Source organism: Caloenas nicobarica, chromosome 7 (genome assembly GCF_036013445.1).
Source record: "Caloenas nicobarica isolate bCalNic1 chromosome 7, bCalNic1.hap1, whole genome shotgun sequence".
Classification (NCBI taxonomy): Eukaryota; Metazoa; Chordata; class Aves; order Columbiformes; family Columbidae; genus Caloenas; species Caloenas nicobarica.
In genome coordinates this window covers 9,403,696-9,416,140 of record NC_088251.1, presented here as the reverse complement: position 1 = coordinate 9,416,140, position 12,445 = coordinate 9,403,696, and the positions used below count along the sequence as shown (strand labels likewise).

The window sequence follows — 12,445 nt, the reverse complement described above, 5'->3', positions numbered from 1 at the left end:
CTAGCACTTCTCTTTTTCAATATATGCTTTCCTGGAAAACATATGGTTACTAATGGTCTGGGCAGCCAAGAGATTTGCTTAAACTTTCCAAGTTTAGTGTATGGTCAGCCTTCCTCTGTGATGTGACAGAAGTCTCTCGATCTCTCCATGGCCATTTCTCACATCAAAACTGACCCAAAATAATATTTCTCTAGTGCAGTGATATATTTTGAACAAGGATTCCTTAATGAAGCAGAAATACCTAGATATTAAAGTGGTAAACTCCTTAGGGAACAAAGTCCCATTTGCTTGATTTAAAAACCCAATCTTTTTGGGATTAATACTCTTAAATCTATCTACGGGTAAGTTTATGTGTAAATGTTTGACAATTTGAAAAGCCTTTTGATAACTTAATAACAAAATACTGGAGCTTTTTCTAAAATAATAATATACAATGACCATCCCAAAGCTTTCTATGGCAAGATCTGGGGAGAACATGGTAAGGATACAAACAAGTAAGATATAGTGTAATGTGTCTTCTCTGTAATATTTTGTAAATCCTTTGTAGCAAAGAGCCAGTTTAAGTGAGAAAAGAATGTGTGGCATGTCAAGAATATAATGGAGAGCACATATAGAAAGGACTATAAATATTTTAGGCCTTTCTTGTAACTTCTCAATGCAAAACAATCCATTGTAGGTCATTTTGTGCATCATCAATGTCACATGATAAGATAGGTCAGGTCATAAGTTTGTGAACAATATATTGTAATTATAGTTATTGCGTCTAAACTATTCTATAAAGAGGCACAAAACATGAAAAATATCCTTGACTAATCAGCTGAGTTAGTTTTTTAAAGTGCCATTCATGAGTCTGAATTCTTCAGACTAACTTGCCATTTTCTTTTTCTTCTAACTTTCTCAAATACATTTTTATATAATTTGTAATATTGCTCATATTACAAAACAGTATTTTCAAAGTTGCAGATAATTAATTTTAGCTACTTCTAAGATTTCTAAACATGAATGAAACAGGTGTTCAGCACAAAGGATTTTTACAGTCAGATTCCTTAAATTGTCTCATGTTATATATATATCTATATGATGTACCCTCATGATCTCAACAGTTAGAGATCTAATCCCTTTACCCATGTTAAGTCATGCCTCACTCAAAAAGATCCATTAATTTCAGTGGCTCAATTTTATTTGAATAAAATATCAGAATTCAATCTGTGAAGATTAAAACTCAAATTAAATTTGAAGTCTGTGACTGAAGTTTCAAAGATACTTTCAAAGAAAAAAAAACTTTAATTAATTCTAAAGATAGCAGCATTCCAATCCCTGAAAATGCAATTAGCACTTTTTCAAATTCATTTTATTTGTTTATTCTTACTAAAACTTCTAGTAGTTCAAAAGACAGAAACTGACTGAAGGCTTCATTGCTGCATATTCTAAAGTAATTTTCATGAAGGATGGTTTGCTTTTCACACATTGCAAGATGTAGCTTTGGACAGAAGTGAAGAAACTTAAAACTCCTATTGTCTTAGGACAATGTATTCACTCTTCCTTAATTTCTCCAAAGTATATGAATCTCATGAGGAGGTAGGATGAAAAACCTAAGACTAACCATACAGTTTTGTTTATACAAAATCACTACTCAATTCCTTTCAAATTCCCTTTAGCTGTATTGAGTTCTATTTAGCTGTACTATTTCCCTAGCTTAATTGGAATAGAACTTTGGATGCATTTTAGGAGATGACAAAATTAATTGCATTCTCTTAAAAATGAAATAAAAGCAAAATTAATGCCACAGACCAAAACAAATCTAAAGTCTATTTGGTTCCACAAAAGCAGAACTACAACTTGTCAAGCTTACAGTACCATTTTTGTAGAATAACTGAAATCTAAGAGATTGTGTATGATCTTCAGTGCAACTTGCACATATTTAGAGCTGCAAAGTCTTTAAGATTTCTAAAAATAATGGCAGGGAAAACACACTTAACTACCTACTAACTTTCTACCATTTCACAGCCCTTTCACTTTTTCTTCTAACTGAATTTACATTTTCTTTCTCATGAAATGGGAGTTTCCACAAGTAAGCACATTTCAGTGAGATATGTAACACCATCACAGTAGAAATGTACAGTGCATACATGTACACAGATAAAATTTGCTAAGGTAGGACTCACCTTTTGAAGTGACCCTACCATAAGGATCATGCAGTGACAGTGCACGCACTCTGCAGTCTCATCTTGTAAGTGCCAATGCCAAATATATTACGCATTCAGAGCATGGTGCTGTTGCACACCATCTTTTCCTTTGAGATCTTGCTTTCTCATATAGGAAAGCAAAGGGAAAACAGGCCTCACTGCCGTTTCTAAAGTCTTGAGCAATCAGCCATAGCAATGATCACCAGCATGGGTATCTTCGAGATGTTGCATACCTGGCCATGTTGATCTACATTTTCTCTTGCAAAAGTAACATCTGTTCCAGCTGTATAGCTGGCTTTTCCCTTGATGTCTTTTTCATATCTTTGATGATACTTTACCTAACAGGAAAAAAAGAAAAGGAAAAGAATCATCCAAATGAGTTTGGTCTGGTACACAGATGCTGCATAATAAATAATCATCAATGACACGCATATGTTGACAATTAAATATTGCCAAAATTCCCATTGCCACCCATCTAGAGAAGCCAAACATGTCACTTGAAGATACAAAACCAAAAATAGTGGTGTACTTTTTAATAACGCACTAGGAACATGGGACCTGCCATTTTAACCAGGCCTTTAGTTCAGCATGTTCAGTACTCCCTATTGTCAGTGGTTAACACTTTATGCTCCAGAAGGTTAAAAGAATCAAACTGATTGTAATGTAAATTCATGGTTACCACAGAGCACTTCTTTTACCACAGGGTCATCTGACCACTATTAATAAATGGATTTGTTTCTTAAAGATGTGATAGCCCCAATGATCAAGGGAATTTTAGGTACTTGACCTTCAAGTTTAGACCAAGATTTGCAATACCTTTGCTGAAGTCAAAATAATGCCTATAACCTGATGCTGCCCTTTAATCACCATGTGTGTTTGCTGACAGAAATGAGAGGTTTTCCACAGATCAAAGGCAAACAAAAGTATTTAAATGTTTTAGAGTCAGTTGCTTTTGCCTTCAAAATTACAGACTTCTTATTCTCCTCCATGACTCTTAATGTTATAAATTCACTTCCATTGAGTTACCACAATATGTTCTCCAACAAAAAGAGCTTTCCTTTCAGTTTCCAACGACAAAACACAATCAACCAGACATTTTGAAGCAATACTGATGTCCTGTTACAATGCTTTTTAAAGAATACAATGATGTTGTGGTTTTGTTGTGTTTGGAGAGGAAAAGAAAGCCAATAAAGATCAGTAGACCAAGGAGTTAAAACAAACAAACAAACAAAACAAACAAATAAAAAACAACAATAAGAAGAGTGAAATGAGTGGAATAGAAAGGCATATTGTATAAATCTATATCTATGTCAAATGTATGCATGTGTTTGTATGTGTGTGTATATACTTCATATATATAATTGCTATTCAAGAAGTTACTTTCTTAAAAGCCTCATCCTGCAACAACACAAAAGAGAGAATGGGAGAATGAACTGTAAGGCCCCACTGGGAGCATGGAAAGTCATGGCAAAGCAGAGCTCTGCAAACACAGTCCTCCCCTGATACAAGGTCACCCAGAAATATTGTGGCTGTGTACATTAGAGCTGCACTTCAGCCCCTTTAACTCATACTGGGTTGGGCAGAATGAAATCAAAGACCTCTAGCTGACTCCTTATTTTCTTCCTTTTTGATCGTATGTAAGAGAAGGCTGGGTAAAGGGGAGGCTTTTGCCCACAAAAATCCACAGTGTTGATTCGCAAATAAAATGCCTAATTTTCTCTTTGTGCAGAGAGTCAATTTTGTCCCTGCAAAAGACAGTCACTTGAAAATCTGTGTATGAAGTATACTGCTAGCATAACTCCACAATGCTCATGGAATTTCTACCAGTAAATAGTTTAATCCAAAATTTGTGTAAGAATGTATTGTTTTGTTCCCAAAAAGAGACTTTGCTTTGGACACTTACATCACTGGCTAATTCATTCGCTCTCTTGGCTATTTGATAAGCTGGAGTGATCATAGCAGGAAAGCTGCCTTTCCCTTTCTGTTCCTCAAAGTCTTCCGTGTACTTCAACTGTAAAAACCCAAGACAGTTCAGGAGCAATTAGATCAAATGCATCTTGATTGCACACATAATCAATTCTTAAAGTTGCAAAGTCAAGCACTCAATGGTTGTCATCTGCCAAAAGGAAGATGAACCATGAAGTCTGAATCTTTACAATGTAGCCTTTAACTACACTACATCTTGTGCAGAACCTCTGTGTTTTATTTAGGATATAGGATGGATCACAGTTTTTTAAAGAAAATACTAAAGTTGCCTGCAAGATCCCTGCTCTATTTATATTAGTCAGGTAGCTTTCTTCTTCTTTTGCACGGCACCCACCTCCTGGATATAAAACAGACCAGTTCTCTGCCATTAGTTCTGGCAGCCAGCTAGTCCCTAAAGTGACCTAGAAGTTAATATAGTCTTTCCAACTGGAAGTATTAAATATTAATGGTAAAATGTATCAAGAATATTTCAAGGTAATGCACATTTCAAGAGTCTGCCTTTCAAATACTAGTTTTTTATTTTTCTTTATGCTCATATTTTAAAGTGATTTATAAATGTCCTAAGAGCAGAGTCAAAAACAGGTCAGCCTACATCAGTTTCACCTACATCACTTGAAAGCTGTCCTCCAGCCTTGGCATGAAGTATTTCTGGAGTGTCTACAACAGAGGTGAACTTCGAAACTCTCTCTTCATGTCCCCGCTTATATTCTACCTGAGGGAGAAAACATATAAAATACATAATACAAATAATAAGCAGCAAATATCTTTTTTCTATCAGAAGGCTTCAAGAGAAAATGAGCAACAGCAGTCATGACACCACCCACTGTACAGTCAAGCTATCAGTATACTTAAGGTCTTATTTCCTTAAAGTGCATGTCAGAAGCAGATAGAAATGGCCCCAGATAAACAAATTTTCAAATGATACTAGACTTATGTGAGCCATACATTTGATTAAAATATTATGAGAATAGTCATTAATGGCCCAGAACACTAAGATCATACTGCAATGACAATGCGGTGTTTCCAGAAAACAATGCAATACTTTAAAATCATTTCTACATGATTTCTTTTTACTTAATCTTTTTCAGTTGAATTGTTATTTTTATAAATAAGTGATTTTCTGTGCATATATTCAAAGTAGCAGGTATATTAATTAAATTCAATATTGAATGTATTTAGCTTCAAATAATAAAGCAAGCAAAAATCATCAGATGTGAATAGATTAATAAAACTATGAGGTGAAAATAAAGGTAATGAATTAAATAAAAAAATAAATGAATTAAAGAATGATTCACAATCTTTTTCAGGTTGTGATAAATTACAGCAAAAGTTGCTACATCTCTCAGGAAGTATGTATATCATCATTTATCCTTATGATTGTCTTCCCAACCCAAGTAGTTTGTTAACCCTGTTTCCTGCATCATGTCAAAGTTTTCTAACTCAGTAGGATTAATAGCACAACAAATAGTCTTTGTGGAACCTACTGCCTAAGTGAATGACCTAAACCAGGATTTTCCAAATTCAGAAGACTAACAGACAATTAAAAAAATCTGAGACTTACATTACTGCTTAGCTGGGTGGCTCTCTTAGCAACCTGATAACCTGGAGTGATCATAGCGGGAAAGCTGCCTTTGCCTCTCCGTGGCTCATATTCTTCTGTATATTGAAACTAGAAAATGAACATTTTTTGGTTTGTTGTTACAGAAGAACCCACTGTAGTTTAATGTGATTCCTCTTCTAATGCCTGCTTCCTAAAAGTATGTGTCACTTTATTTAAAAGTAAACAAATTAAATAACTTATACCTTATAAGTTTTTTAGGTAGAAATATTTCCTACATACAACAGAAAATATTCCTCATTCATATTAATTATCCACTGTTAATTGGCTATGTTGACTGAGTCGCTAACCCATTGTTTGGGCATATACAATCAGCCATAATTCAAAAGTTATTTTCTTCAGTCATGGAAATACAGTCTACTCCACAGCAAATAAGACAGGTTTTCCATCATGAGTTCTGCTCTACTGAGGGAAACAGCACTGCCTGCTAGATGAGGATATAACCAAGCTCACCTCTGATAACATTGGTCAGTAGTTGAAGTCCTTCTCAATTACATAAATACAGAAATGTATGATTTCCAGGATGGGCAACAGCATCCTTACACGACTTTAACCACTTACGTGGTTAAATATTGTTACTGACAGAAATAAACATGTCAGGCTCTTCTTTAGTAACATCTTACCAAAGGTTGGCTTTGATGCACTGGTAAGTCTTCAGAATATGATAGCCCATGAAAATAAACTATTCCAAACATCAGCCCACTTACATCACTCAGAGTCTTCTGTGCCTGTGTTATCCTGACCATCTCAGGATCTGGGATGGTTCCCGAGTACCATGATTTTCCCTCTTCATAGGCAGCATAGTAAGCATTCTACAAAACAAAAATTAAATAACTACCAATCTTCACCCTTGTTTTAATACAGAAACAGCTGATCTGACAGAAAATAAGGAAACACACACAATGCTGTGGAAGTGAAATTTACTCTCTGCAGACATACAGGTGTACACTCCACATACCTTCAGAATGCCAGGGCAGAGCTTGTATAACAAAAACTGACATCAAGATGTCAGGATCTAGGATCCTGGAGTGAGACTCAAACAGTGCCCCCCTGGGAATCAGACCACTTGTTCTGAACTTTCAGTGCCAATAGAAAAAAGACACATTGACTATGGCTGTACATGCAGCAGTCCAGATAGCTAACTGTATAGATACATTCTTCCTTCCTCATCTTCTGATTCTTGCACCCTAAGCTATAATCAAGTTATGCTGCCTTGAAAAGTTTAGCCAAATGAGAAGCAATGGGTTTTTTAGCCTCGAAATGCTGCAAGTAAAACCCTAACAGTCAGGAATGCCAAGGCCAGTCCTTGGTCTCCTGCAGGCCAGTGGCTTGGAGACTTGAGGGACATTTCTTACCTGGGTGGCCAGTTGTTGGGCTTTATAAGCAGCTTCCATTTCTCTGGACCTTACATCCCACTGAAAGACTGATTTTAATTGTTCACCCTCTTCTCGATATTTTATCTAAAAATATAATAAAGGACTTGGTATTAGTAGTTTATTAGTACAGACTAACACACTCCCTCTTAGGAGAAGAACAAGAAGTGAGACAAACAAGGTGAACAGTCTCTTAGTCCATAGTGATATGGAGTCTGCATAAACTGCAGCAACAAAAGGAGACGAATGCAAGACAAACCAACAAAAACAGTACAGTTCCCACCATGACAAATCCACTTCAGTGCCTGCTAGTTGTGGCTGCACCTTAAGCCAGCCTAAAGGAAGGCTTCTTCCAAAAACACCTTTAGCCCTGCTGGGTGATCCTTCTTGTCTATCACACACCGACACCATCAGACAGGCGGCCATGGGGCAAATTAGATCAGAGAATTACTATGTAGGCTTTTGCTGTGTTAGCTTTCAGTTATGTCATTTCCTTCATCTGCCTCACTGCAAAAACTATCAATATCTACACAAGACTAACAACATGTCTGCACAGAACCAATTCTGTGGGTGGCAGCATCAACACAACTCAGTTTAAGATAATTTACTCTGTCGTAATGTTTGTCTGTGTCTCTGTGTTATATTTCCAATTGCTACAGACCAGCCTATTTTTCAGCACCAACTCATAAATCCACCCTGAAGACACATATGTATATATATTATATGTATGCAGAAAGCAAGAGACTATTACAAACACACCTGATCCACCAAATCTCCACAGCCCACAAGAAAATACCAATCACCTTCTAAGAACTTACAAAATTCTCCATCTTCTCCTCCTCCCTCTTTAAACCAACACCACTTACACACTGCTTATGTACAAAAAGGTCGCATAGCCTGTAGCTCTCTGCCATGCAAAAACTACCCAAGCACTTCCTCCATGCCACCCGTTCTTGGCAAAGGAGCTTTCATGGACGATTGCATTTAGCCCTAAGGTCAAAACTCCAATCCACATCCAGCTTCTACCTAAGATTTCTGCTATTACTGGAGCTGCACATCTGTAAAGGAGCAGCATATAAGACCTGAAATCTGGCATGAAGTTCTGAAAGAATAATTTGGTGTTTACATAATACATTTGGGGAAATAATCTCTGAAGATTGAAACCTCAAAGAAATCTTAAGCAGAACATATCAATGCAGCATTAGATGAAGTAACTATTACCTAGTGGGCAATACTCTACTCTCCTATTTCACTGCACAGTGTCCATGAAGTATCATGACTGTGTAAATAACTACTATATTTAGTCCTGGATCATCATTTACTGCTGTTACTTTTATCATTACAGCATACAGAAACCCAAGTGAAATCACGGCTCTGTAATACAACTCACTCTAGAGACTCAAAAAATAGCAGTTCCTGTCCTGAAGAGTGCAAAATCTAAACTGTCTGGACAGAAAAACCACTGAGCATGTGTTTTATTCCCATTTCATGAATTAAGAACAGAGGTACAGAGACATGCATGATTTGTCTGCTCACATAGAAACTTTGTGTGGAGGGAGCGAGCTGAATTTTTATCTCTACATTTCAGTCAGTATCTCAACATGACTTATGTGAGAAGACCATGTTAGGATTGAAGAAATGTGTTACATTTTCTACATAAAAAGTAATCTTACCTGAAAAACTCCAACGAACTACAATAGCAATTGAAACCTTTTCCCGAGTTAGCATTATTTTATACATTTAGCAATGAAAAAGTTTTCCTGCACTCAAAATTTCTACAGAAGTACTCCCTTTAAGTATGTACTGCAGAATCAGCTTCTTTTCTACCCTTAGCAATTTTCTCTCTGGAGCAGAACCTCATTATGTGATTGAAAAGGACAGAAGGTGCCTTAGGTGTACAAAACAAGGGAAAGTGATCTTTGAGCTAAAATTTGTCTGGCGTGTATATTCACATGCACTGGAAGTATCAGAGTCTCATATCACTGCCTAAAACCAGAAATAGAACCTTCAGTAATCCCAGACTCATTCCTGACCAGATCTGTCACACACAGTTTAAAGTAAGTGTGATAGTCACTGCTGAAATAGTTACTGCCCATGATATTGCAAAAACTGATGCATAAGAATACTGTACAAGAATGATAAAAGATACAGTGTCTGATAAAGGCTATTAATGTACATTAACTTTGTAGAGCTAATACAGAACATCAGAATGAATTTAATACACTATAATCTAAGAAATACAAATTCCTTCTTTTATTTTAATGATGGTTAATACATCGAAACACATTGGTTTACTTACTAAATATAGTCACGCAATGAATAGTACTACTGTGATTCTGTGATTTTAGAGTATCAAAAGACATGACATTAAAAAAACGGTACTACACATAGGAGCGAGCTATCAATCAATCATTGGCCATTCCTGAGTCTCTCATTTCATTAAGTTCTTAGAAATGCAAGTTTGGAAAAAAAAAAAAAAAAGTATCTGGAGGAAAACAATGCAAGAGAGAAAAGAATGGCATTTGAAAAGAAAGAAGACTTTGAGCACCCCTGGAGGTTTGCCGGAGCACAGCAGCCTTTTAGAGGACTGATGCAGTTGAAAGGGCATGGAAAGCCATTCCATCCCAAATGCTCCAGCAAAACATCTTCAGCAAAACCATGTAAAGTTCCCTGGACTTCATATTTTCTCACAAAAGCCAAATGCCATCTCAAGCTTGCCAGAAATACTTAACAAAGTATTTATGAGAACTTTTGCCTAGATCCTACTGAGACAGAATTTATTCATGCCCTTTAGTGTCAATTTCAGAAGAGACCATAAGTAAGTAGGTCATCCCTGTTTCAAATGGCTCTATAAACCCCTCTGATTTAGTTACTAGGTTTACGTAGCTCTGGGAAATATCTCCTGCAGTTTATGTGAACACTGCTTCCATGTAGATTATCAGATACGGCAGGTAAGAAAGTGCTATCCCTTTTTCTATCTAAAAGCAGAAAAAATTCAGATCAAACCTTTCTTTCTTATGAGTGAATGCATTTTAAAACTTGTGATTCAAACCCGAGCTGAGATTTTACTGCTCTAAAAGAAAACAGGAGGGTAAGTAAAGAATACATATCTACATTATGTAAAGAATACACTTCTAAAACAAGACATGAATATGATATCAACATGTAAACCAAACCTAAATACATTTGGCCTTCAAGTTTCTTACCTCACTTACCACTTCTGACAGTTTTTTTGCATTCATATTTACTGGTGTCTCAAATATGCTTGTGAATGCATTGTTTTTTGGATTATGCCTGAAAAAGGAAAGTGTAAAAGGATATCAGGAATGTACCAGACAGCCCATCATAAAGCTTCTCTTTGAGCACTCAAAAACACAATACCAGCCTCCACCCCTCTATACATAACTTTTCCCCCAGTCATACACAGATTTCAGATTACATTGAAGTTATTATTGTATAGAGTAGGTGCCTAGAGCAAAATTAATTTTAATGATCGTCATATCAATGCTGTGTTTCTAATAACAAAAGAGAATAATAGAATAAAAACCAACTGTCATCTCTCCTTTTTCTGCTGACAAATTTGACAAGAATTGATCATTATAAAATAAACCTTCCTACAACAAACCAACTCCAAAATCTGCATTTTATACATTTTCCTGATGATTAGCTCAACCTTATTAACTCTTAAATATTCATTTGGAAAGCACTGAATTTTATGGTCGGGTTTATTTTCTTCCCACAATACTGAAAGGGAACTTTAGTATCTTTTAACACACTGGACAAATGAGGAAGCATTATGTACAGTAACAAGAGTTTCCCATCATTTGTGATTCACATAAATCCAAAGACATGCACAAAGTCACCAACAATACATAATTGCACAACATACATGGGACCAGGCTGTGTCCAAATTGTGATCTTCTATTACATTAAAATGACTTGGCATTTTAAACCTTTGTCTTAAAAAAATAAAAATAAAATAGAAAAAAGAAAAGTAAACGGAAATACACTTACACTTGACAGTAAGGCTTTTTCTCATGGCTAACAAAGTTGTTTACTGTTAACATCATCTTGCATACTTCACAGTGAAAACAGGCTTTATGCCATGTCTGGAAACACCACAAAACAGAAACGAAAAGACATTATATGGTATTCCATTATTATTCTGTTGAGTATTAAATCTCAGTATTGATCCTTAACATTCATTTCATGAATATGAAGAATTCTTCTTCAAATATTTGTCTGTTTAAACCAATTTCAGTTCTGAACCCAGTTATGAGTAAAGAATTTTTGGAACCAAGAGATTTGCACTGTGTTAAAAGTGCCAATCCATACATTTATTATAGTCCAGAATAATAAAGAAAGAGAACTGACCTGATCTATACAGTTAATCTTCTCAGCAGGGTAAACCCCATAGCCACATCTAGCACACGGCTGCACATTCATCTTGAAATCCACAGAGTGAAAAATATATAGGTTTATACAAAAGGTTCAAAGAGTATGAAAGTGACTTTTTGGCCTGTGCAAAGCGCACTCTAGACACTCCGGTCAGGGCCTTTTGCTGTGGTCAATGGCTCCCATTAAAGCTCTGAATTGAAGTCTGTTGCTCCGTTTGCTGACCTTCTGTTTCAAAGTCAGCTGCAGGCTGGCTTTTAAAGCTGCCAGTTAGTAAGAGCGGTTATTTTGGCAACTGTGTCAGTGCGTAAGGGAGGGCAGCAATATCTTTCTCTAAATAGAAGAATGAACTCACAGAAACAAATCACGTTCATGTGAACGTTAGAGTCTGATCATTTAGTATTTCCGTTTCGCTGTCAAGCCAGTTGTCATAAGCCCAGGATGAAGAAAAAAGTATATACAGCAGCAGGAATTTATTATGGTCTCTCCTCATCCTGATGTACAGCAAGTGACTTCACACAGGACTAACTCTGTGTTTAGCAGCAGACTCACATCAGAAGGAGCAACCACAAGAGATGGGTTTGGAGCTTCCTGCCCGCTGTTGGATTTAGAAGAGCTACACCACCATTGTCCCAGGAAAGTCACTTTTTTTCCCTTGTTGCCAGCTCAGTATCACCTCTTATGTCATGGGCAGCAGAGCAGAGCACACTCATTTCTCATGGCTTTCCATGTCATCAACTTATCACTCCATCTCCGGGTGTAGGAGGATGCACAGCGAAACGGGCAGAGCCTCTTATCTCAAAGAGCTCTAAACCTGATAAGTACAAAACCAAACATCTATCTCCTACAGGGAAAACTTCAGAAAGGAACCATTTGCTTTTTAATAG

The 12,445-nt window shown here is 36.4% G+C and overlaps 1 protein-coding gene across 4 annotated transcripts in view; it reads right to left on the bottom strand.

Moving 5' to 3' along the window:
* Positions 1–11,807, bottom strand: part of NRAP (nebulin related anchoring protein) — a 52,808-nt gene extending 41,001 nt beyond the window's left edge. For 3 of the 4 annotated variants that reach the window (XM_065638718.1, XM_065638721.1, XM_065638720.1), the window contains exons 1-9: positions 11,538–11,807; positions 11,178–11,272; positions 10,370–10,457; positions 7,146–7,250; positions 6,498–6,602; positions 5,734–5,841; positions 4,780–4,884; positions 4,090–4,197; positions 2,420–2,524 (exon numbers count right to left, since the gene is read on the bottom strand). In XM_065638718.1, coding sequence (XP_065494790.1) covers positions 2,420–2,524; positions 4,090–4,197; positions 4,780–4,884; positions 5,734–5,841; positions 6,498–6,602; positions 7,146–7,250; positions 10,370–10,457; positions 11,178–11,272; positions 11,538–11,609 — 891 coding nt within the window. In that variant the 5' untranslated portion in view covers positions 11,610–11,807. The remainder of the gene's footprint in view (positions 1–2,419; positions 2,525–4,089; positions 4,198–4,779; positions 4,885–5,733; positions 5,842–6,497; positions 6,603–7,145; positions 7,251–10,369; positions 10,458–11,177; positions 11,273–11,537) is intronic. The other variant, XM_065638719.1, reaches the window with a different exon arrangement.
* Positions 11,808–12,445: the final 638 nt, after the last annotated feature.